We start from the raw sequence: 23,984 nt of genomic DNA on the forward strand, positions 1-23,984 counted from the left end.
GCTTATTAAATTAATCAGCTCTTTGCTTTGTGTTTGAGTTATATTTCCAACAAAATAAATTTGTTTTTTATTGAAATGCTTTGCTCTACTCAATAAAATTGAAATTATCTTCAACTCAACTTTGAGCATGGAAAACCATGTTATTAGTTATGTGTGAATTTGGCAAAATTGCAAATAATTTACCTTTTAAAAAATTAATTAGCTAATTCAAAATTATGTAAAATATCTTGAAAATTCATGGAAAAAATTAAATAAAAAATTTTTCCGCTGTTTCACAATTATTAATTTCATTCCTAAATATGATCTTGCATGACTTGAAACGACTTTATGTTCTCTAAATGGGTAGAGACTTTGAAAATAATTAAATAAAAAGTTATTATAAAAATAATTTTTGAAAATAATCTCAAAATGTTATTCAAAAAATAAAAGAAAAAATTTTTAAAATTTTCGTTATTTATTAAAGAACTTATTCTTATATATTATATTATATAAAACCTTACAATTTTCATCGTAAACAATGTTTAATGGCAAATTGAGCAAGAGAAAGTTTAACAATTTCATAAATGTATGTAATATATAAAAAAAATCTTAAAGGAAATCACAGTCTTAATTCAAGGCTCCTAAAAGAGTATTTTTTTTTTGTTTCATAATTTTTAATTGTTTTTGTTTTTTTTTTTTATTATAAAAAAAAATTCCTATTCCAGATTAATTTGTTCTTCATGCAAAATTTCGATTTATATGTTTTATCTTTACTCCTCCACGATTTTTTTTTTTAATTTAAAATTTATAAATTTTCTAAAATTCCAATATATTGACCATTTTGTTGTGCCAATTTTTGATCTTCTAATTTTTTAGCAAAAGCTGGATCATTTCTAGCTCTTTCTTCGATTTCTTTTTTTCTCTGTTCAATACCAGCATAAATTTGATCTAAACCTTTTTGAATTTCTTCTGGTACTGGAGGTGGTGTTGGAATATGATCACCAGTTGCACGGAAACCACCTTCATCAGCAGTATATTGTACATTAACAATTTCACCTTCTGGTGATTCATATGAATATTGACCATGTTGAACTAAAACACCATTTGGATTTCTTTCTGAAAAATCTTTTAAGAAACCAGCTTCTTCATGTACAATATTATTTCCAGTTTCATATTGTGTTTTATAACTTCCATCTTCACTTTGTTCTTTATTATATTTTAAAATAGGAATCCATGTTGTTGTTTCTTTATCTTTATGATGTTCTTGAGCTAAACAGCTTGCAAATAAAAATGCACTAATAACAAACTGTATAGAAAAGAAAATAAATAGAAAAAGAAGAATATTAAATTTATTTGTTTTTTTTTTATTTTATAATTCATTAAATTTTCTAATGTTCTCAAGAATTCGTTAAACAATTTAAAAAAACATTTGCATGTCATAGGGCGCTATTTCAAGTTTTATATTTTTTGAGCTAATGGTTTCGGTGACACGTGGTTTTTAAGAAAATTTTAGAAAATTTGTGCTTGTTCACATATTGTTTTACAGGGAAGGAAGGAAGACTTCTAAAAAATATAACTTTTTTGAAAGTATTAAAATAGTGGGCTTGAAATTGCAATAATTAGTAAATGAAAAAGAAAAATAAAAATTAATTTCCACTATTTAAAAATTCAATTTCTTTTTAAATTCTAAAAAAGAAAAATTTTAGACAATTTTTTAAAAAATTTAAAAATCACCTAAAACTAAAATGAAGAATTTTTTTTAAGTAAATTAAAATATTTTTAATAGGATCAAATGTTATATTAAGTAAATTATGAGAAATTATTGTGAATAATTAATAATATAATTTTTAAAATAATTTAATATTTTTTATAATTTAAAAATTCAATGAAAAACAAATTTTAATTATGAATTTTAGAAGGATTATAATATTTTCAATAATTTAAAATCGATTAATAAATCGATTTTCATCGATTTTCAATAATTAAAAATCGATTTTCATAAAGGAAGTTAAAAAGTATCAAAAAAAAATTGGAAACAATAAAAAAATATCGATATTAAAATTCTTCGAAAATATAAATGTACGCCGTACCATAAGGGTTAATTTAATTTCAGATTTATAGGTGGCGCAGTGTTTAATAATATTATTATCAATTATAATTAATAAATGTGAATATATTGATTTTGAATTTAAATAATTTAAATTTAATTGATATTTCTTTCTAAGTATTCAACTTGGAATAAATTATATTTTTGTAAAGAAATTATTTTTAATAATTATTTTAAATTTAATTTGATAACAAAATTTAATCGAATTAATTTATATTAATGGAATTCACAAAATTTAATTCTAATGAGAAAATGTTAAAATTAATTGTATTCTTTAAATGTATAACTGCACTTGATTATATTTAAATAGCATCAGACAAATTTATAAAATTGTATTCGAAAAAAATCACATTATTTGCGAGTATGTAATTAAAATTTATATTAAAATTATATATATATATATATATATATATATATATATATATATATATGTGATTTGTGTGTATTAACATATTATGCAAAATTTAATATTTAATTATCCTTAAGGTCCATATTATCAATTTTTTTCTTCATTAATATTTTTTTTTGTTAAGTAACAATTTTTAATTCCACTTACAATTACTTTCATTTTTCTTATTTCAAAATTTTTTTTTTGTTAATTTTTTATTTTTTTTTTATTATAATTATTATGTAATAACTTGAGACAAGTTTACAGTTATAAATTTATTGTAGAACTTAAGATAAAATTTTTAAGATGCTGCACTTAAATAGAGTTTTTTTTTTTTTGGTTTTTTTTTGTTTATTTATTTATTTTTTTTCTTTTTAAATTTAAGATTTTTGGTGAAAGCAGGTTTTACAAAGACTGATCGTGATGAGGCCCATTTAAGCTTATATACAGTGCTGCGCCCGCAAAACTTGAATGCATAGATTTTTATGTTTTTATGGTAGTATCCGATTGAGTACATTCACATGGGTTTGTGTATAAAAAAAATTGTTTTTTTTTTTGTTTTTCTCTTGTTTTTATGTGTGGTATTGTAGTAGTTATTGTTGATATTGTTGTTTTTTTTTTCTTTTTATTTTTAAGTTTTAAATTTCAATTTTTTATTTATTTATGTACGTTATGTGTGTGTTATGTATGTAGGTAGGTGTGTATATTTGCTACATGAAAAGCGAATTTAATGTTATTTGTTTTTTTTTTTGGTTTATGATGGTATTTCCAATATTTTGGTATACAAAGGTATACTTACGATTTCATATACATACATATATATATATATATATATATATATATATACATATAGAAATAAAAGCTAATCGTGTGCCTTTTTTTTCAATTTTAAAGTTTGTTTAAAGTTTATTTTTTTCCTTTTTCAAATTGTGATTATTTTTTTTTTTTTTTGAATTTTTGTTTTTTCATTTTAGTGTTTATGTTGTTATTAAAAAAGTCTCATCCATTTGTTAGTTACAAAAGAGATTTCTAAATATTGGCATAAATATATTTATGCATATGTATGTAAATATTCTATGTATTCAGGTAGGTAATATAGGTAAATATCAAATATGTATAAAGTTTGTATTATTAAAAATACCATTATTCCTCATCGACATCCTCATTTATTTCATTACTTTGCTCTTATTGTTACATAGTTGATTGATAGGTATAATGTATACATACATATATGTATAATATTATGAAGTTATAAAATTATATACCTACAAATTTTGTAAAATATTGTAATAATGATGATCATTAACAAGAATAATAAGAAACTAATAATCTGTGGTCAAATAAAATAATTGTTTAAAATTAATTTAAAATCAAAATTGATTGTGATTTTATAACTTAAAAATTATATTGTCAAATTTCTTTACTTATGCATAATAACGCCGCCTATTGTCGATATTTGAGTGGAAAGAAAATAAGTAGGTTACAATAAATTTAAATTTTGTTCTGTTGTCATTTTATTCTAAATGGACAACAGCTGTCGTTTCCACTCAACTACTATAATATGTAAAATATTATTTAAAAATAAATAAGTTTATATTTTTCAAATATTTTTTAAATATAATTATTTCTATTTCTCTGGAATATTAAATAATCAGTGCGAATTATATACAATCTATAGTAGATAGTACAGTACTATAGTAGGTAGTAGACTGAACTTCAACTCGATTTATTCTTAAATACAATTTAATTTATTCAATATTAATATTAAATATTAGGAACAAAGCTAAATACTAAGGTAGAATTTTTAAAGATTTTCCTTTTTTTCATTATAAGAAATTTTCAATTTTTAAATTTACAGAATTATTTCTTTTTGTCACAGAATAAAAAATCATTATACAATATACATTTAAGGTTTTCATTAAAAAAAAAAAATGGTGGTAAACAATATAATTTTTGTGTAGCGAGGCAATATTTACTCTATAGTATTGTACATACATATGTTTGTACCTATATAAATATATACCAGTTTGGTAACTACAATTTTATTTTTTACTCCCAAATTTTTTTTTAAAATGTGCAATACAAACAAAATGATGCGAAGTGGCATTTAAGACCTATAAAAAAAAAACAATTTGTTTTTGTTTATATTATATTAAAAGAAAATAAATTTTATGATATTTAATTATAAAAAAAAAAAAATTAGTTCGAAACATTGAATTATGAAAAAAAAAATAAAGAAATGCTATAGCCAATTTGAAAAAAATGTTAGAGAGGAGAAAAAGAACTTGTATTTTGAGAATTTATGAAGGAATTCAATTCACAATTTTGAATTATTTTCAATGTTCAAATTATAAAAAAATTTTTTGTTTTGAAAATTTTCAGAATATTTTATACGCCCTCTTGAAGATGACAATAGAATTTTTCTAGAAATTTTTCATGATTTATGCTTTGTATTTATGATAATTGTACCTTATATAGTTAAATTCACAATAAGACAAATTTTATGAACATTACTTAATGTTATCGTAGTTCAGGAACTGTAGAGTATAGCTCTAGATACAGATCTACATACTTACAATTAACGAGTAGTCATATAGTTTTCGTTCATACACTTATAAATTTACAATATTTAAAATGTTATTTACTATAATGAAAAATTTTAATAAAATTATAAAAGTTCAAGATATAAAATAATTCTTTTTTGTTTAGAGTGTTACCATATCCCCGTTTGCATTTAATCTTATAATAGAAGCCTACATATTTGTGTATATTTTAAAATTAACTTAAGTGTTAAATTTTTAAATTGTGAGCAGGATTTTATAAATGAAATTAAAATACAAATAGAATTTGAATTGAAAATTTTCTTATAAAAATATTTTTCAAAGCCATTTAACTACTATATACAGGCAAGTTATTACATACATTTATATATGTATATACATATGCATAAGATTTTGACGTAAGTTTATAAATGTTTGTTCATGATTTTGCCTGTTTTTTGTATATTTAATTATGAGATATGGTAGGACTTTTTTGTTAATATTGCAAAATTCTATAGCATTAGTATAAATATATGTGCATATGTTATAACTCATTAAATAGAAAAACAAAAAAACGCAAAAATTAAAAAAAAAAACAGAAAAAATGTGGTATTGTTTGGACTGACAAAAATATAAATTTTAATTTTTTTTTTGCTTTTTCTCAATAATTTACCGTTGAGAGTTTTAAATGCATGTATGCATTATTATACTATTATAAAAATGTGAAAATGTATGTGTGTGTATTCATGTATAAAATATGGATAAACGGTAAATATATTATTATAACAGCATTTTTGATTTTTCGTTAATTTTTCTTGTTTTTTCTTATTTTTTTTTTTGTTTTTGATTGTGCTCTATTACACCCATTTTTGGATGAATGAATGGAAACTGGTATCTATACATAATATTATGTACCTATATATATGACTCGTTCATTTACCTACACTTAAAAGTTGTTGTTAATGGTTTTTTTTTTCTTTTTAATTTAACAATAATATTTTAAGTATATTATCGTATTTAGATATAAAGGTAATTGTCATTTATGTGTATATATGCATATTTTAAAATTTATGTGTATATGTGTGTTCTATTATAAATATATTATTGTACAGACTTTGTATAAAATTGAGGATTTCTTTGAAAAGATTTTGAATTTTAAAATGCTAAGTAAATAAGAGTTAGATGCTTCCAAATTTAATTTTAAAATGGTGAATTAGAATTATTTATTCTCAATTCATAATTGTGAAACTACGAGTATCATATTGTCAATTCTGCTCTGAATATTCGTAATGGAGTAATCATAAATTACGTTCGTAGTAAACATAACCTCAAAAAGTCTACGAAAGAAATAATTAGACGTAACAAGCAATTCAGAGAGAATGGTCGTACTAAATTTTTTTGTTTAAGCTTGAGTTACTCTCACTGTGATGAAGGGAAATGAATTCATATTGAAACAATTTTCGCCGAGATAATTTGATAAATACATAGGGGCTATGTCACTGTCAGCCATTATCTTACGAGAAAATAACAATATTTACGCCAAACAAGTTTTTAAACTGTATTGAAATTTTTTATATTGTATTTTGGAAGTCACCCATGTATTTTGTATACATTCGTATTATATTGAAACCCAACTGTTCAGCTAGCTTTTAATAATATTTATTTATTATAGCAATGTACACATACATATAATGTTCATGTATAGCATTAAATTAAAAGTTCAAGCTTCATTAAAAATTTTTTTTTTAAATTATAAGCATGTACTTGCATGAATAAGTTATAACGGATAATTTTCTTTATAAAAATTAGTATATTCAATTGATATTATATTTTTGTAAATCCAAGTTTTTTTGTTTTTATATATTTCATATTATAATATTATTAATTATGGGTTATACTATTATGTAGAATAAGAGTGTATACCATACAAATTATACAAATGCATATATATATACATACGAGTATGTTTATGCATTTACATAAGCACATATATGTTTAATTATCAAAAAAACTGTATGGTAGAAAGCAACTTGACGTTTTATATCATTTGATAGAAGATATCATTTGTCAGACTCTGACATACCAAAAATTCATTTTGACGGCAATGTCTTTTATTTTCTTCTTCTTTTCATTTCTATTTTCACTTTTAATGCACAAAAAGAAAAAAAATTATAAAATGAAAAATAAAAAACACGATTTATTATACATGATGTTGTTTAATATAGCGTATAAAAACCAGGTGATTTTCGGTACGTATACGTGTATTTACAGTATAAAATTAATTGCAGGTGATGAAGATGAAAAGATAGAAAATAAAAACAAAAGTAAAAATTTATTTGTAAATTGTTTTTATTTAATTTTTTTAAAAGCATATTTGAAATAAAATTTATTCATTTTGTCATTTTATAATTTTGTGCAGCATAAAGATAACATGAAAATTATTGGCAGTAATCGTAAAATTTTATATGTAATACAAATTTTACCGTTATGTCAATAATTTTCCGTTATGTCAAATAGTCAAAATTTTGATAATTAAATTTATGGGAGCGTATGTTGCTTTTAGAAAAAATATTTACTAAATAATAAATAAATTTCTAAATTGGCATCTATTTCATTTAGAATACTTAAAACTTTTGTCTGCATAATACGTATATGATATATATTATATAATATATAATATATGATATATAATACATAATTTTTGTTCTTTGGCACTCTGTGGTGACGTGATCATGAATTGGTTGATTACAGATTTTGTGGAGCAGTAAAAAATATCAGCAAAGTATTCTGGGATTTACGTCAATAATATTAACTGTTAATGCCTATTTAAACTACAGTTAAATTTGTAAATATCGTAGGCAAGGGGATTGAAACGTATGCTAATTGTTTATGCAAAAATCGTCATGTAAACAACAGTAATATATGTCATGTTGACAGTTTTCCGCTTATATGGACTTTTTGAAATGTGATTTCCTTTTCCCTTTTATTGTCTATATTTCGACACGTCTGCACACAAATTAAATCGATTTCATATTTATTCATAATAAAAACTAGATTTAAAAAAAGTACTCCATTTTATTTTGAATTCATACAAAATTATGATGAGATCATCAAAATTTAGAATTTCCGTTATATTAAAATTCCGTTATAATTATATATATACATACATAAAATTACCGCTAGGTAACAAATTTTTTAATTTATATTTATAAAGCATATAGGGTGACAATCTTTTTTTTTTCTTATTAAAATCACTTTCATTTTTTATATTTTACATATATTCACACACATATACTTATGGCAATGATATTAAATAAAAAATCCAGTAGAACAACCTTTATTATTCTTCCTAATTTATAACATCATAAAATAATAAATAATATTGTTATAAATAAATGTGTTAAAAACAAAAGAAAACAGCAATAATATACAAATTGATCTCAAATTAATTGAGTGGGAATATTATAAATTTCTTCACAATTCTACTATAACCTGTTTAAAATAACATAAAATTCGTATATATATATATATTTGTATGTACACTCAACATAATATAATATGTAAATCCCGCACTTAAAGAAACAAAACAGATGACAAGAAAAGTATAAAAAAAAAGAGAAGAAACACTAAGATTATAAACAAGGACATGAACGCACAAAAAATATATAGCACACAATTGTGCCACACAAATTAATGCTAAAAGTCGAAAAAAAAATTTTTTTAGCATTATCAGCATAATTAATCTGTAAAAATGAATTTTTCAAGGTTTTCTTAAAAAAAAAAAAACCATTTTATACCATCTTTTAAAATTGTCATCATTTAAACAGAATGTTTTCTATTTCGAATTGAGAGTTGAAATAATTATGGTACGTATACAACGGTAATGATTTTTTTACAATTAAAAATTCTTTCGATAATAAGTTTTTTTTTAATATGGTGCTCGCCACATTATGTAATAATAAAATATATAAATAAGTACAACGGTAATTTTATAAAAATTATTTTTTATATACCTTAGCATTAAATATACCGGTGTAACAAGAATTCATAATATTATTGTTAATAAAATATGAGATAAGTTAAAATATTAAAGAAGAAATGAGTGAAACAAGAACTGAAGATATGCAAAATTCATGTAGGCTGCAACTTTAAGATAAAAACAATAAGGAAACCTACGACAAATGCGTCAAAAATAAATTTTTTATGTCAATCTTACTAATTATTATTAATGAGTTTTGAGTTGATTTTTTTTTTTTTTTTTTTTTTTTTTTGGTTTAGTAATCGAATTGTATTTTGAAAAAATTCATAGTTCAGTTTAGTAATACCTAGGAATGACATTGGATGTCAGACTTAGATGGAAAGAACATGACAAATAAAACAACGAATTAGAAAAGAAATAAATAGAAAACTATTATCTTATAGGACCTGGGTCTAAATTCGGTAAACAGAAACTTTGCAGAACAAGGCACTCCGGAATAAAATGTTCTGTTCTAACCGCAAAGAGTATAATAAACTTCACCTCATAGGTTAAAGGTTAAAAACTCATAAATTTGGAATTAAGTATTCAAGAATTTACAATTTTAAAACTTAGAACAGTTAGAGGGTTTTTTTAAGTTTCAACCGGGAAAATTAAAAAGTTTTAATTTCAGAAAAGTTCATACATTTTAGATTAGGTATTTTAAACGAAATCAAAATTTTACAATATACTTTTTCGTATAATAAAATTTTATTGAATTGAAAAGTATTATCGAATTAATACCTTAAATTTTAATTAAAAAATTCTTTAATATCAAATTAATAAATAATTGGAACTGTATTTTGCATTAAGAACCGGTTGTAAATATAAATTCATAGGTTTATAATTTTTTCGTAAGATGGCATTTATTTACGTTGAAGATATGAAAACAATTTAATAATATTACACTACTTGTATACATAAACAATAAAAGGCATATACTAAAACGTTAATGAATATGTGTTATGAATTCTAATTTAAAATGCATATAGATTCGAAACAATGTTATATGTATAAATATTGAATTTTATATGCATAATATTATGCTAATATCAAATTTATAACTGAACCATATTGCCTGTGTGGAATAACTTATTGAGCATGTAGGTATGAGAAAATTCGATTTGAAAATAATTAAATTTAAAATTATAATAATTAATTTCCCTTATTCAATTTGAAATTGGAATAAATTCAAGAATTGTCGGCTAAAATTTGTTTAAGTCTAAATAAGTTAATATTACATTTATTATTTTGTTATACATACTTTTTGAATTGTTATACATAACATACTTGTTATACGTACGAAGTGAATAGTATTGTTATTAAAACAAAATGATTTTAATTATTTAATTATGATATTGTATATCAAATATAGGGATTAAATTAACATTGTTGCAGTTATTTTATTACAAAATTGTTAGATTATTAAGGTATTAAAAATTGAAATATTTAATTGGCGGCTTATTCTTATTAACGCCTAAATATATGTATTACAAAATAAATAAATTTCAATATTATAAACGCAACTATTTTGTTCAATTCACATAGATAAGTCATTTGCAAAATACTATAAAAATTAAGAGGAATGGGATATTTATTATAATACTATTTATTTTCTGACACAATATATTTGACAAAATTGTAAGGTTAGAGAGATGTCAATGTATAGTACATTCTAATCCATTTCGTAAATTAATTTTCAAATAATTTATTTGTATTTAATTCTTGATATATTAATCTTATAATAGTTAGGATCATGGTATTTTTTTTTAATTTTTTAATATTATTCGTAATTAAATTTAAAGTTGGTGTTTAAATTGTTAAAAAAAAAAAGAACTCCCATAAGAATTTTCATACCTACATTCATAATTACACATGTATAAAATGAACGCATAACTAAGTGTCAAATTGCATAATATAGAAAAAAATACCATTTTAAGTAGGTGTCATAATCAACAATAAAATAAAAAATGATGCGTAATTCATATTTACTTTTATGGTTTTCAAAACTCTTTACCACTTCAAATACAAAATATCATATACATACATACATATATGTCTTTTTATACACACGTAGCAAAATGTACACCTATATGTAAATTAAAACACGCTCATGAAAAATAAAAGTATATTAAAGTGTACCACTTGATTTTGCTTCCCGCTTTTTCAGTTATTTATTTTTTATTATCGTCTTCATTTTAACTTGCACAATATTATTAATGGTATTTTTACTTATATATATATACATATGCATGTATTTTGTTAATAATATTTATTACAAGTATTTATAATGTTGGTATAAGAGTCCTAAAATAATTTGTACTAATTTGTTTCATTTCTTGTTTTACTAAATATTACAATCAATAATTAAAATTTATGATTATTTTATAAAATATAATTATGGAAAATAACATCAATTTAAATAATGTATGTCGGTTTACGTATTATTCATACAAGAGTATATGAGATTATACAGAGGTAATATAATTTGCGGTTCCGTTATTGCTTTTATTGTAGAAATTATGCCTTTAAATATGGTAGGTAGCAGATGTAATATCGTAGATTATATTCGAAAATATCTCTCTGAATATGTTGGACGTTATATAAAATTGAGTATTAAGAGTTCTCTGTTGTATCTGAACTCTTGGAAGTGAATATCTCATCAAGACTAAGTGTGTAAAGGTGGTAAATACTGTTAAAAAATAATTTTTAATGAAAGAGAAATTTACTACTACTCGTTATGTATATGTATATACATATGTATAGTTGATTAATTGCAAAATTAAAAATTAGAGAGGAAAAGTGAAATTTAATTATCTATGGTAAATGACATTTTATTTTTATAAATAGAGGAAATTTAATTTTATTAAAGTAAGTAATTTTTTTAATTACACAGTATTTAAAAAAATAATATACAATATTAAAAAGTTAAAAAAAAAAAATACATTATTATGATCAAAAATTGAATTTTCTCAATATAAAAAATGGTATATGTAGTGTGCGTTGCGACCAAAAATAAAACAAAGTTTTCTGTAATACCTCGATTAAATCTGAACTCATTAGATACATTTCTGATTTCGCAATGAGCTGACGTATTCTGTATGAAAATTCGAAATTTTGACATTCTCTTTAATTTTAATGCAATTTTTTTTCTCCCTCTCTCAAAAAGTTAAATTAAATTCAACTTTAATATATGGTGTTTTTAAATGTCAATTTTATTTTAATTTATGTACTGTATTATACTATAATTATATAGTATTCTTGTCAATATAAGACGTGTCAAAGATAAACATTAAGTTATTATAATCGCAATCATTATTAGAAAATTATTAACTGAATATTTCGGGCATTAATTGTAATACGAAAAAAAAAAATTAAAAGCTATTAGAAATAAAAAATCAAAATGCAAATCAATAAAGACTTTATGAATATTTATCACAGCTTAACACTATATTTGATATGACAAATAAATAATAAAAAAAAAAAAAACAAAAATAACAACAATTTCCAAATAAGCATCATGGAGTTCGAAAAAAAAAATTGCATTATTTTTAAAGCGGTTTGTGGTAGGAAAACATTTCATAAGTTCAATTTTTTTTTTATTTTTTTTTTTATTTCTATTTTTAATGTTTTCACGGTATAATTGGTTGTTGTGTATATGGTGATGTTATGAGAAGTGTAATTTTCATTAAAAATAGAAATTTTTAACGCTTTCTTTCGAAATATAAAATGCGATTTTCATATTTTATGAAATTAAATAAAATTATTTATGAATTCGTTTGTCCGTCTTTTATCTTTACTCATGAATAATTCATTAATAATCAAAATGCTTTTGATTCCAATATTCACAATTTTGTTTGTTTACTTTGACAATTTTTCAAAACTGAAATTGTTCGAAAATTGTATAAAATTGTGTAGCTAAATCACAGTCAAACACGCTTAATATCATGCCTGTTAAATATCACAACAGGGTTATATTCACAATATTTTTGACAAGAGATTTTTATTTCACAATATTTTAAACTCTCTATATACTTTTTGAAACATATTCGAACTTGCTTAATGAAAACTTTCCTAAAATCACGTAATTCTCGACATTAAAATATCTAATTTCATTAAATTTCGCTCTTTCACCAAAAAAAATCCATATTGTAAACTCAACTATGAAAGCGAGGCTATTTTTCACTTAATTTTCTCTGTGATCTTCCATAATCTAATGATTTAATCAATCAGTTCAACATTAATATGGGTTTTTTTTTGTTTATTATTATAATATTATGTGTGTTGTAAGTGTAAACTGAAATGACCGTGACCCTTTATAGATTTTGTGGGGTGAGATGATTATATGAATGTGATATTACTTAATAGTGCTAGTTTCTGTTTTTATATATTTAAATTATTTTTCGTGTTGAATATTTTAACGAATGTAAAATTTGCATAAATTTCTTATTATTTAATCTTTTTCGTTATATATTTTCTCTAGTCTTTTCATATTTTTAGCGTATAATGTATTAAATGTGCATCTTTCTCAATTTTACAATCAATTTTTGAGAAACAAATGTTGCATTATGCTTAATTTTCGATTGTGAATGGTTATAAAAATGGTAAACAAAATGACATATTTAAAAATTTGAAGAAATTATAAGAAAATTAAGAGAAGAGTAGAAGGAGAAAAAATAAAAATTAAGCAAATAAAATTATGATAAAGATTTAAATTTTTGTATTAAATTTATTAGCATATTAAGTAAATTATAAATTAAATTTAAATGATTTTGGATTGCTTAAAAATTGCATATAAATTTCATATATTTTGTCATAATTATAGTTTTAAATTATTTCTATATTAAATTTTTCGTAATTTTAAAATATTTTTAAAATTTAAGATTAATGAATTATTACCGTATAATATTTAAGTTTTTTTTAATAAGATATTACGTAATAAATATTTTTTAGAAATATAAGATAGGAAAAGTAGTTAAACGAAATTTTTTACTAATTTTAAACGATTTTGAATGAATTCATTGTTGTTAATTTATTTGTCATTTTTTGTGCTAAATGTAGCAAAAATTGCAATTCAAGTCAAAATTAGTTATGGGTGAATTAATTTTAAATAAATTAAGATGAATATGCGGAAATAATATAATAAAAAATGTTCAAATTTTTATTATGCACTAATATTATAAATTTTTATTCATTAACATCATAAAAGAAAAGTAAAAGGTTGACAAAATGACTTGCAATACTTGAATTTCTTTAAATAATAAATTACGTAGTTGATTAAAATTAGAATATCGCTAATCGGCGATAGAATCGATAAGTCGAATTTTAATATTAAAATAACAACAAACTTGTGGAAAATATATACAAAAAAATTGTCAAAAAGGTCTAGTTCCCGAGGATTGATATATACCGAAAATTGATCAACCCGTGACATAGCCAAAATAAATAGATATATGGAATTTCATTCAAAGCATATCAGCCGAATTTGAAATAGACCGGCAAACCGACATCTCTCTAAAAGTAGTTTATTTACTCTCTTATTGTATCTATATAATCTCTCTTATTGTATGGAATCCGGTCAATAAAAATTGATAGTACGAAAGAATTGCTTTTTCTTTTTGATGCGGCAATTCTAAATTTCGACTTTTATAGTCTTAACCTGTTAATTTTGTACTTGCAAAGTGAATTGAATGAAGGATATTAAATAAAGTCATTGTTTTGTAATCGTTTAATGGATTTCTTCCTTGTGTATGAAGCGCTGAATTTACACAATATGTAAGTTGGTTTTATATACATATAGGGATTTAACTCTATTATTGAATTAAAAAATATTATTGAAATAAAAACAAAATATTATAAGAATTAGTTGTATTTGTTAAAATTTAAACATTGACAATTAAAACAATGAATTCGGTCTAAAGTACTCCTAGATATGAATGATTTCCTTATTACTAATTGAATTCTATTCAATATTTATTAAGCAATAATATTCATTGATAATGTGGTTTACATTCAAAATTTCATGAAAGAAAACATTTATACCATTGTAGCGAATTCAATTTTTAAGGATTTTACAGACATTGTGGTTTTTAATTTTCAATATATTAAAAATAAATTTGGTGTGGTAAGGTGGAATCTGTCTGTTATTATGAAAGTATAAATTTATTTTATGATCTTTTCATTACATAAAACCAAAAATTAAATTTCTTTATTGACTACTTTTTTTTTTGGATTTTGTTGCTTTTACCTTGATTGATAGCTTCAGGGTAAAAATATTCGATGTAATTATTAATCGATTTTTATACTTTTTTTCTTTCTTTCTCTCTTATATTCCAATTATGTTAAAAGATGATTTTATTTGGTTATGACGCTCTTTAAAAGTGAAATTTGATGTAACTTTTATTTAATTTTTGTTACGATTTTTTTGTTTTTTTTTTTTGTTAAATATTTTATATAAAAAAATTCATTTCATTGTATTTTGCTTTGGCGATTCATTTTCAATACCACGAGAGACAATACTTTATCACATATCTATATATAATTGGCAAATCTTTAAAATGCAATACCTCAATTATTTTTTAAAAATAATTATTTAATCATTAGAGAAAAATGTGAATTTAATATTTTTTTTATTTTGTATAGGAATTACGATTATAATAGAGACTCGTTTTGTTGTGAATCAAAAAAAGTATAATTGCAATCTGCAATATTGGGAATAAAACATGAATTATTAATTTCGATATTGTTTCGATGTTGTTTAAATTTAAAATTTTTATTTTGGACAATTGGTTAATAACAAAGGTAAATACTTAAATATAAAGCTGCAATCATAATAAGTCACAATAACATTAGTTTGATATTTTCAGCAATTAATATACGCCGAGGGTTACATAGGTTTCTGCATAAAGAATGAAGACAGAAATGCTCTTCTCCTCCTGGACGGGGGCTACAATGGGCTGCACCGAAATATATCTTTCTTAAAAAGAATATTCAGAAGTATATTGGTTCTCCAGTAAATCACCGTGCCCTAGCGGGTGACTATGATGGTCTTTATCCCCAAAGTGGGAATAAGGGACTTGGTGCCCAAGTCATTCAAATCGATTAACTCTACATCGTTTTTATTGAAGACGATGGAAAAGATAAAAGACAATTACATCCGAACTTTGGTGCTGGTATGGAGACTGTTGAGTGATTGTCTGCGTGCGTACCAAGCAGGGAAGTCGGCAGAGACCGCTATGTTCTAGCTAATTATAACTTGGGAAAAGAACAAAATGAGGTAACTCTATATGCGTTCTTGGATATCGAAAAGGGGCTTCCGACAACACTTTAGATGAGGCGATTTCGGGTGTCTTGGTGAGTAAAGATGTGGACTTCTGTACGCATGTCCTGCTAGGGAATGCCCACATGTTTGAATTCTACCTCTGCTGAGTTTGGTTATGAATGAACTGTTTCGTCAGGAAATTATTGGCTAGGCTAATGATGATATTGTCATTATCGCTGAGGGCAAGTTTGTAGAGGATCTTTGTAACATAGTCCGAAAATTTATTATGCGAAATATTTTAAAAAGTCTTAATAAGTTTTTTATAAAATTTCATTGACGTACAGTATTTTTTTCTACAAAATTAGACATAGAGGATGTGATCGTATAAGATGGGATACCATCTTTTATGTGGCGTACCGTCATATTTAAACAAATTATTTTGATATTTTTAAATGGGCTTTACTGTTATTGCTTTATAATATTATACAAAACCACATACAACATACAAATTTCAAGTTAAAGCTTTACGGTTTTAAAAGCTATAATATAAGTTAGTGCATTATAAATTTATTATAATAATTTGTAAATGTAAACTATGTAACCTTCTCCCAAACATATGCAATCTAATAATTTTTGTGTACAAAACGGTATTATTATTTTGCTCGTTGTATATTCTTAGGTTTGTCAATTTGGATTTAAAGTTCATTTTTTATGTTCCATAATATTTCCACATGTGCGAAATTGAAAAAAACTAATTTTAATCTGTAGTTCATAGTTACGTATACATTCATAATAATTTTGTAATTATTGTTTTAATAAACATAGAGTAAGTCTCAAAATACTAGATTCGCATTATATTTCTCAAATATTGCTGTACTATATAGCGCTATATAGAAGTTTGCTCTTGTTGGTATTGTTGTTGTTTGTAGAAAAAAAGGACACAAATTATATTTGTCTACAACTTTGTAGAAGGTGTTAATTTAAAAATTCAATAAAAAATTTTTTTTTTTTTAGGTAGAAAGGCCTACAGATGCTTTTTATTATTAAGAATCCGGGTGGTAATTTGAAACAAATTTAAACGAGGTTTCGCTAATCATTTTACTTGAATATTATATACATCTAGAAATAAATTATTTAATTTTCCAAATGATTTAGAAAATTAGCAAAATCACATATAGGTACTTAAAGCTGCTAATTTAATTTTCTATGAAGAATTAGCAATTAAAGAATTTATTTTAAAATGAAATTCACTTTTAAATTTTTATGTTAATCATCATAGATGTGAAGATATTGGTACATATTTCAATATGTACGTATATGTATTTTGAGTGAGTAAATACTCGTATGTATTGTAAATATTTGATAGATTGAGTGATGGTGCGTACACTAACAAGAAATTTAATTTTATAGAATTAACTAGACCTTTATGTTGTTGAATATTTTAATTTAAAAGTAAAATAGAAATTTATTTGCTTTATAAATAACGAAAAATTATTATTATTAGTATAAGCAAAATGGTTTGAACTACAAACATTATAATCTTATACATATTTCACAGCTCGAATAATAGAATCATAAACTTTTTTCGTAAGATTTTTAGAAATAAATTATGTAAGAATTTTTAGCAAGAAATTATCTTTGTGAGACGGAAAACAAAACACACATGCGTTAACAGTAATAAGTGAAATTTTGTTCCAGTTTTATTGAAAATTTAAATATAAAATTTTTTTGTTGAAATATCAGTGAGGCATTGGCTTTTAATTTTAATTTTCTCCAAATAATCGAATTTTAAATCCAAATACTACATTTAATAAGTAAATATCAGAGTATATCGGACTATTACAACATAATATACTATACCCATTAATTATAAAGTATAACTAAATATGACTTAGATTTACAAAATTAATATTAGAACTTCGAATTTCGAATAAAATTTAAGAACTTGTGGTAGATATATGTGATGATACACCAATTGATGAAGCAGTCGTAGTAGATTGTGTATCAGTATTTGTTGGTATATTATCAATTGATCCTAATCTGTGAAATTTCGATATATCATGCGAATTTAAATCATTTGTATTCCCTGATATTAAACCTCCACTGTTTTGTGTTGTTGAAGATCCTTCATTTGTACTATAACTTGAATGACTTGATGGTTTTGATTCTATTGTTTCACCAATTCCACTATTTGGATTATATGAAGGACTAGTTATTATACTTTCAGAAATTCCACCATTTTGATTATAGCATGGATGTTGATTTGGTGGAATTTGTAAAGCTGATACTCCAGGATAATAAATGCATGGATTATAAGATGGTTTTGTTTCAACAGTTTCAGATATTCCACCACCATTTGAATTTGGATAAGATGGTTTTGATATTACAGTTTGAGATAATCCACCATTTGAATTATATGATGGATTAGTTATTATAGATTCAGAAATACCTCCATTATTTGGATAATAGCAGAGTGAAGATGATGGTTTTGTTACAATAGTTGTTGATAAGCCTCCATTAGAGTAGGACGGTTTCGTTTCTATATTCTCAGATAATCCTGAATTTGGTAAACAATTTGGATTATAATATTGATAGTAGGCATAATTAGTTGATGGAGATGTATGAATTGTTTCCGATAATCCACCATTACTATATGATGGATATGATGGCCTTGATATAACAGTTGTAGATAAACCACCATTTTGATTATATCCTGGATAATATGAGGGACGTGATTGAATAACACTTGATAGACCACCATTTGATGGATAATATCCCTGATAAATTGGTCTATCTTGATACAACTGTTGACGAATGTAACGTAACGGATTGGTTGAGTATGGTAATGATGATGATGGTCTATAATCATTAATTGGTCTATTTTCAACAATTCCTAATCCTGGCTCTGCAGTATAATATGATTGGCGAGTTCTTCTTGTATACTGATTTTGTATGGGTCTATCTTGATGTAGTTGTTGATGTTGTTGTTGAGATTTCAACTCTTGTTGGTATTGCTGTTGTTGTTGTTGTTGTTGTGCAACTTGTTCAGTTGGTTTTGGTAAATGATCACCGGTTGGTTGAAAACCATTTTCATCAGCGATATATTGTAATTGAATAACATTTCCCTCTGGATCATAATAACTATAGGAACCTGTTTGTACAAATACATCTTCTTCATGTGCCTCTACTACCTTTCCATTTGCATCTTCATACTGAGGTACTTGAATTCGTTTAAAATATCCATGATTTTCAACTCTTGTTCCGTCAGAACTTTCATAACTACATTAAAAAAAAATTTTAAGCAATAAAATAAACATTTAAGAACTTTAATAATTACCTTGAGTTAAAACTTCCGTCAGGTAAAGTGTCTTCTGATTTTGATATAATTTCTATTGGTGCAGCATGTTGTTGCTGTTGTTGTTGTTGTTGTGGAGCTTGTGGAAATGAATAAACACAATTTGTTATAATTAATCCAATAATTAGAAATGATAGTTTATTCCACATTATAATTGCTGCTCACTTAATCAAAATAAAAATCACATAAGAACACGGAATAAAGTTCTAAAGAGACCGGACTCAATTTAAAAACTAATTTCTAATTTCTAAATTTTCGTTTTTATATATGGGCTTGAATTTTGAATGGGGATAAATTATTTAATTTTTAAAAAATTATGTTTACTTATGTACTTTTCAATTGCTGTGGTTAGCAGTCACAGTAATGTTAATAAGAAAATCTCACACATTTTTTTTTCGTAATTTTAATTTTATTTTTAGACAGATACAGGGTGATCGATATTCAAGAACTTTGTTCTACTATGTTTTTCTGTTCTCATTCTTCTCACTTTCTATTTCTCTCCACTCTACACTATTTTATCTTTAAAAACTTTCTATGTGCATTGTAGCAAGCACGCGAGTTTCGAAGTTACACTGAACGAAATTCAAGAAAGAGGAGATGGGAAATTACAATGAATTAAGGAGAAAGAGTGCTTTTTTCATTATTGTGGTTATTCAATTACTCACTCAAATTAAAACTGGATCAGTCAGAATAGTTGTAAAAACGTAAAGAGTAAGTGAGAATTAAAGTATCACAATAATGAAGAGTTTTATAGTGCGTTTATGATTCTCTCTGTAGACAATTCTCTTGTTTACTCTTTACAATAAAGTTAATTAAGTTGAAACGATATCTTACTTTGTTGCAATCAAATGCAACCTGAATAAATTGTAAATTTGAAAATTTTTTTAATTTCCAAAACATCCCGTATATTTCAACCCTCACAACGTGCACATCGTATAAATGTGACTATTTTTTTTGTTGTTTTATACCTACGTACTTATGTACATATTGTACATGAATTTTATGTACTAAAAATTTGATTCGGCTGGAGTTTATCAGAAATGAATTTAAATACCATAACACATTAGTACACACGTTTAATAAACAATTTTAATTTTAGAGTTTTTTTTTTTTTTTAAGATAAACCAAGGTCTAGAAAATATTATTGAAAAAAAGTTTACTTTTATTTTTGATTCATATTTACTTTAACATAACAGCACAAAAGCAACAAAAATAGTAACCTAAACGATGATGCTAAATTTTAAGAATAATAACTAAAATAATAATTATTATAATAATGATTTATGTTTTTGGGGTAAATACTAAAAAATCGATATATATGTATGTGTGTATGAATGATTCAATATAGCGAATTTAAAGTAGTCATCTTAATTTTTGTATTTGTAAATTATTATTTGCATTTGAGTATATTTTACTTGGAAGGTGTATCATCTATCGTGTCTGTATTGCTTAAATAAATATTTGATATTAGTGATGAATTTATTTTAAAAATGTGATTGATTAAAAGATTAATATTATTAATGCATACTTAAATATTAATGAAAAATTATAGTGCTCTGAATAAATGAAACAATAGCTTTAAATAGTCATCGTTTTAGTAATTAACTCGTAATTAATTTAATTAAGTAGAAAATTAAATTAATTGCGAATAAAATTTTTAAAGTAGATATTTGATTCAAAAATTGTTTTCTATTTTCAATTATCTTAATAATTTTTTGAAGACTAATTGGTTAGAATAAGATTGATAAATGATTGTGCGTAAAAGGAGTGTATTACTATCCGATTCATTACATCCTTAGGGAATTTTGAATATTTGTTACGTTTGTACCTAATATTGTTTGAAATAAACAATATGTTCGAACATCCCTTTATATTTAAAATGAACAGAAATAGCAGATATAGCGCGAAACTCTTATTTTTTGTTCAAAACTCAGCGAATATTGCCTTGTGACTCGACTTTTAAATAATCAACCCGAATTCTTCGAATTTCTGGTCAAATACTTTAATTTGAAAGCCAGCTTTATAGTGTCCTGTAATAAAGTGAAGTTAATATGATAAAAGCTCTGAAATTCTGTGAAATTATAAAATAAAATTATTACAATAAATTTTTTCAATAGTTTTCTTCCATTTTTCTGTTTATTGACAATCGCTTTCAGACTTTTCCATATACACATAAATAAAAATAAGTAAAAAAAATCAAAATTATAAATTAAAAAAAAAATGTAAAATACAAATATAAATTAAAATAAAGCAAACAAAATCAAAAAGAAAATAATAAAATTAAAAAAGTGAAAATTAAAATAATTTTTTTTTTTTGCAATTCTGTTTCAACAAATATAGCTACAAAATTTTCATTATCCTATATTTAAAGAATGAGTATGGTGGCAGTGAGTATTACTTTTTAATTAATTTTATCTATATAGTCAATAATTATAACAATAATTAGAAGATAAACAATATCGAGATTATTATAGCTTCTATATATAATATATATTTATTTTTCTTGTGGTGGTTTAGCTGTAGCCAAATATGCTAATGCACGTGCAATTGCTTCAGGTACTGGTGGTGGTGTTGGAATATGATCACCTTGTGGAATATAACCATTTTCATCAGCAGTATATGATACACTATATGTTTGGCCATCATCACCAACATATTGAAATTGTCCGCTTACAGATTCACCAGCATTTTCTGGATCAACTTGTTTTAATTGACCCTCTTGATTTGCTTTAGTACCATCACCAGATTCATATCTAAAATTTGTAATATTAATTAAATGATTATAATAATTAAAATAAAATGGAGTAATAACTGTTTTACCAAAAATAAAAATTAAAAACTAAAATATGTGCATAATCACTAACAAAATTTATAATAATGGATACCCTCGCCTAAATATATGCAAAAATAATTGTGAATGGTTTATATTTCCCGTAGTATAATAACAATCTCTTTATGCTTTTATTTCATGTACAAGATAAACAAATAAATTTTATAAATATTGTCATTTAATATTAGGTTAATAAATGAATATTGACACATTCAAAAATGTTTTAAAAAATTTTAGGAAAATTTCAAAAAAAAAAAATTTAATTTTCCACTGGAAAACTAGTCCATACTTCTAAACAGATTTTAAATTCAGTATTTAAAATTCGGAGAACTTTATTATTATTGTACGTAATTAAAATTTTAATTTAAAATATTGTTCATATTTAGAATGCCAATAAACCATATTGGGCATAAAATTTCCGAGGAAAATTCAAATTTTTCGTAACTAATTATAAAATTTGCATGATTCCAATGCGAACAATTGAAAATAATATTAAAATATTTTAAGACTTTTGTTTAAATCATGGTTATTATTACAAAAATTTTATGATATTTTAAAATACGCAATTCTCTATATTCACTAAATCATATTTCAATTATATTTAAAAAAATTTAAATTTTATCGTAAATTAATTACAATATTTAAAAATGCTAACAAATATTAGTCTTTACACATTTTAGTAAACTAATTAACACATTTCATTAAGTTCCACATTTTTTCACTAAAAATATATAAAAATTTTTACATATTTTACATTCTTATCATTTTAAATACTCGAAAATTAAATTCGACTCTCGAAATTGAAATTTAAAAATCGTGATGCGCGCACAAATGTTTTCAAAACATTTAAAATTTCACTGTTATTTTGAAATTTTTTTTTATTATTTTATTTTATTTATATGTATGTATATATATGTATTTTTTTTTTTTTTTTTTGGTTGCTTACTGGTAATGAAAATTTCCGTTATGTTCTACATTTGATTCTAAATTAATGATTGGAACTTGTTGCTTTAATTCTTTAACATCGGCAACAACAACAGCAAAAATTAAACAAAAAGTGAAAATTACGAATTTCATTTTTTTTTTAAATTAAGAATTTTTTAAAAATCAAGGAAATTAAAATTAATTTTTTATAATGTTGTTTAATGTACGATTAAAATTGAACTAATAACAAAAATTTTAATAACTTTTGCTTTTATACTTAAAATTTTATTTCAGGAATTTGATTTTTTTCATAACAAAATTTGTTACGAGTGGTTTTGACTTTTTCAAAAAATTTCATTCTTTTTTTTTTTTTTTTTTTATCTCTTTTTCTAGTCTCTTCTTTTTTGTCTCTCATATAATCTTAAATCCATCAAAAAAACATTTCAATAGAACAAGACAAAAGATAAGAAGAAAATAATAATAACATTAAATGGCAATAATAGAACCCCACTGTCTATAAGCCTTTTTAGTTTACAATTGCTTGTTTGGTAAATTTTAGGAACTTTTTGAAGTTTTCTGGATTAA

The 23,984-nt window shown here is 23.4% G+C and overlaps 3 protein-coding genes across 3 annotated transcripts; all 3 read right to left on the minus strand.

Moving 5' to 3' along the window:
• Nucleotides 1-532: 532 nt before the first annotated feature.
• On the minus strand, nucleotides 533-2,800 carry LOC129616113 (endocuticle structural glycoprotein ABD-4). Its single transcript, XM_055531584.1, has 2 exons — nucleotides 2,643-2,800; nucleotides 533-1,285 (listed from the first exon to the last, which is right to left on the minus strand). The coding sequence occupies exons 1-2, from the start codon at nucleotides 2,652-2,654 to the stop codon at nucleotides 785-787; spliced, it is 513 nt and encodes a 170-aa protein (XP_055387559.1). The 5' UTR covers nucleotides 2,655-2,800; the 3' UTR covers nucleotides 533-784.
• Nucleotides 2,801-17,958: 15,158 nt separating this feature from the next.
• LOC129616107 (adhesive plaque matrix protein-like) lies at nucleotides 17,959-19,864 on the minus strand. Its single transcript, XM_055531578.1, has 2 exons — nucleotides 19,628-19,864; nucleotides 17,959-19,569 (listed from the first exon to the last, which is right to left on the minus strand). The coding sequence occupies exons 1-2, from the start codon at nucleotides 19,792-19,794 to the stop codon at nucleotides 18,228-18,230; spliced, it is 1,509 nt and encodes a 502-aa protein (XP_055387553.1). The 5' UTR covers nucleotides 19,795-19,864; the 3' UTR covers nucleotides 17,959-18,227.
• A 2,275-nt stretch (nucleotides 19,865-22,139) lies between these two features.
• On the minus strand, nucleotides 22,140-23,552 carry LOC129616086 (endocuticle structural glycoprotein SgAbd-3). The gene is made up of 2 exons (XM_055531556.1): nucleotides 23,422-23,552; nucleotides 22,140-22,398 (listed from the first exon to the last, which is right to left on the minus strand). The coding sequence occupies exons 1-2, from the start codon at nucleotides 23,550-23,552 to the stop codon at nucleotides 22,140-22,142; spliced, it is 390 nt and encodes a 129-aa protein (XP_055387531.1).
• Between the last annotated feature and the right edge of the window lie 432 nt (nucleotides 23,553-23,984).

This window comes from Condylostylus longicornis, unplaced genomic scaffold (assembly GCF_029603195.1).
Source record: "Condylostylus longicornis isolate FDR11 unplaced genomic scaffold, ASM2960319v2 ptg000162l, whole genome shotgun sequence".
NCBI lineage: Eukaryota > Metazoa > Arthropoda > Insecta > Diptera > Dolichopodidae > Condylostylus > Condylostylus longicornis.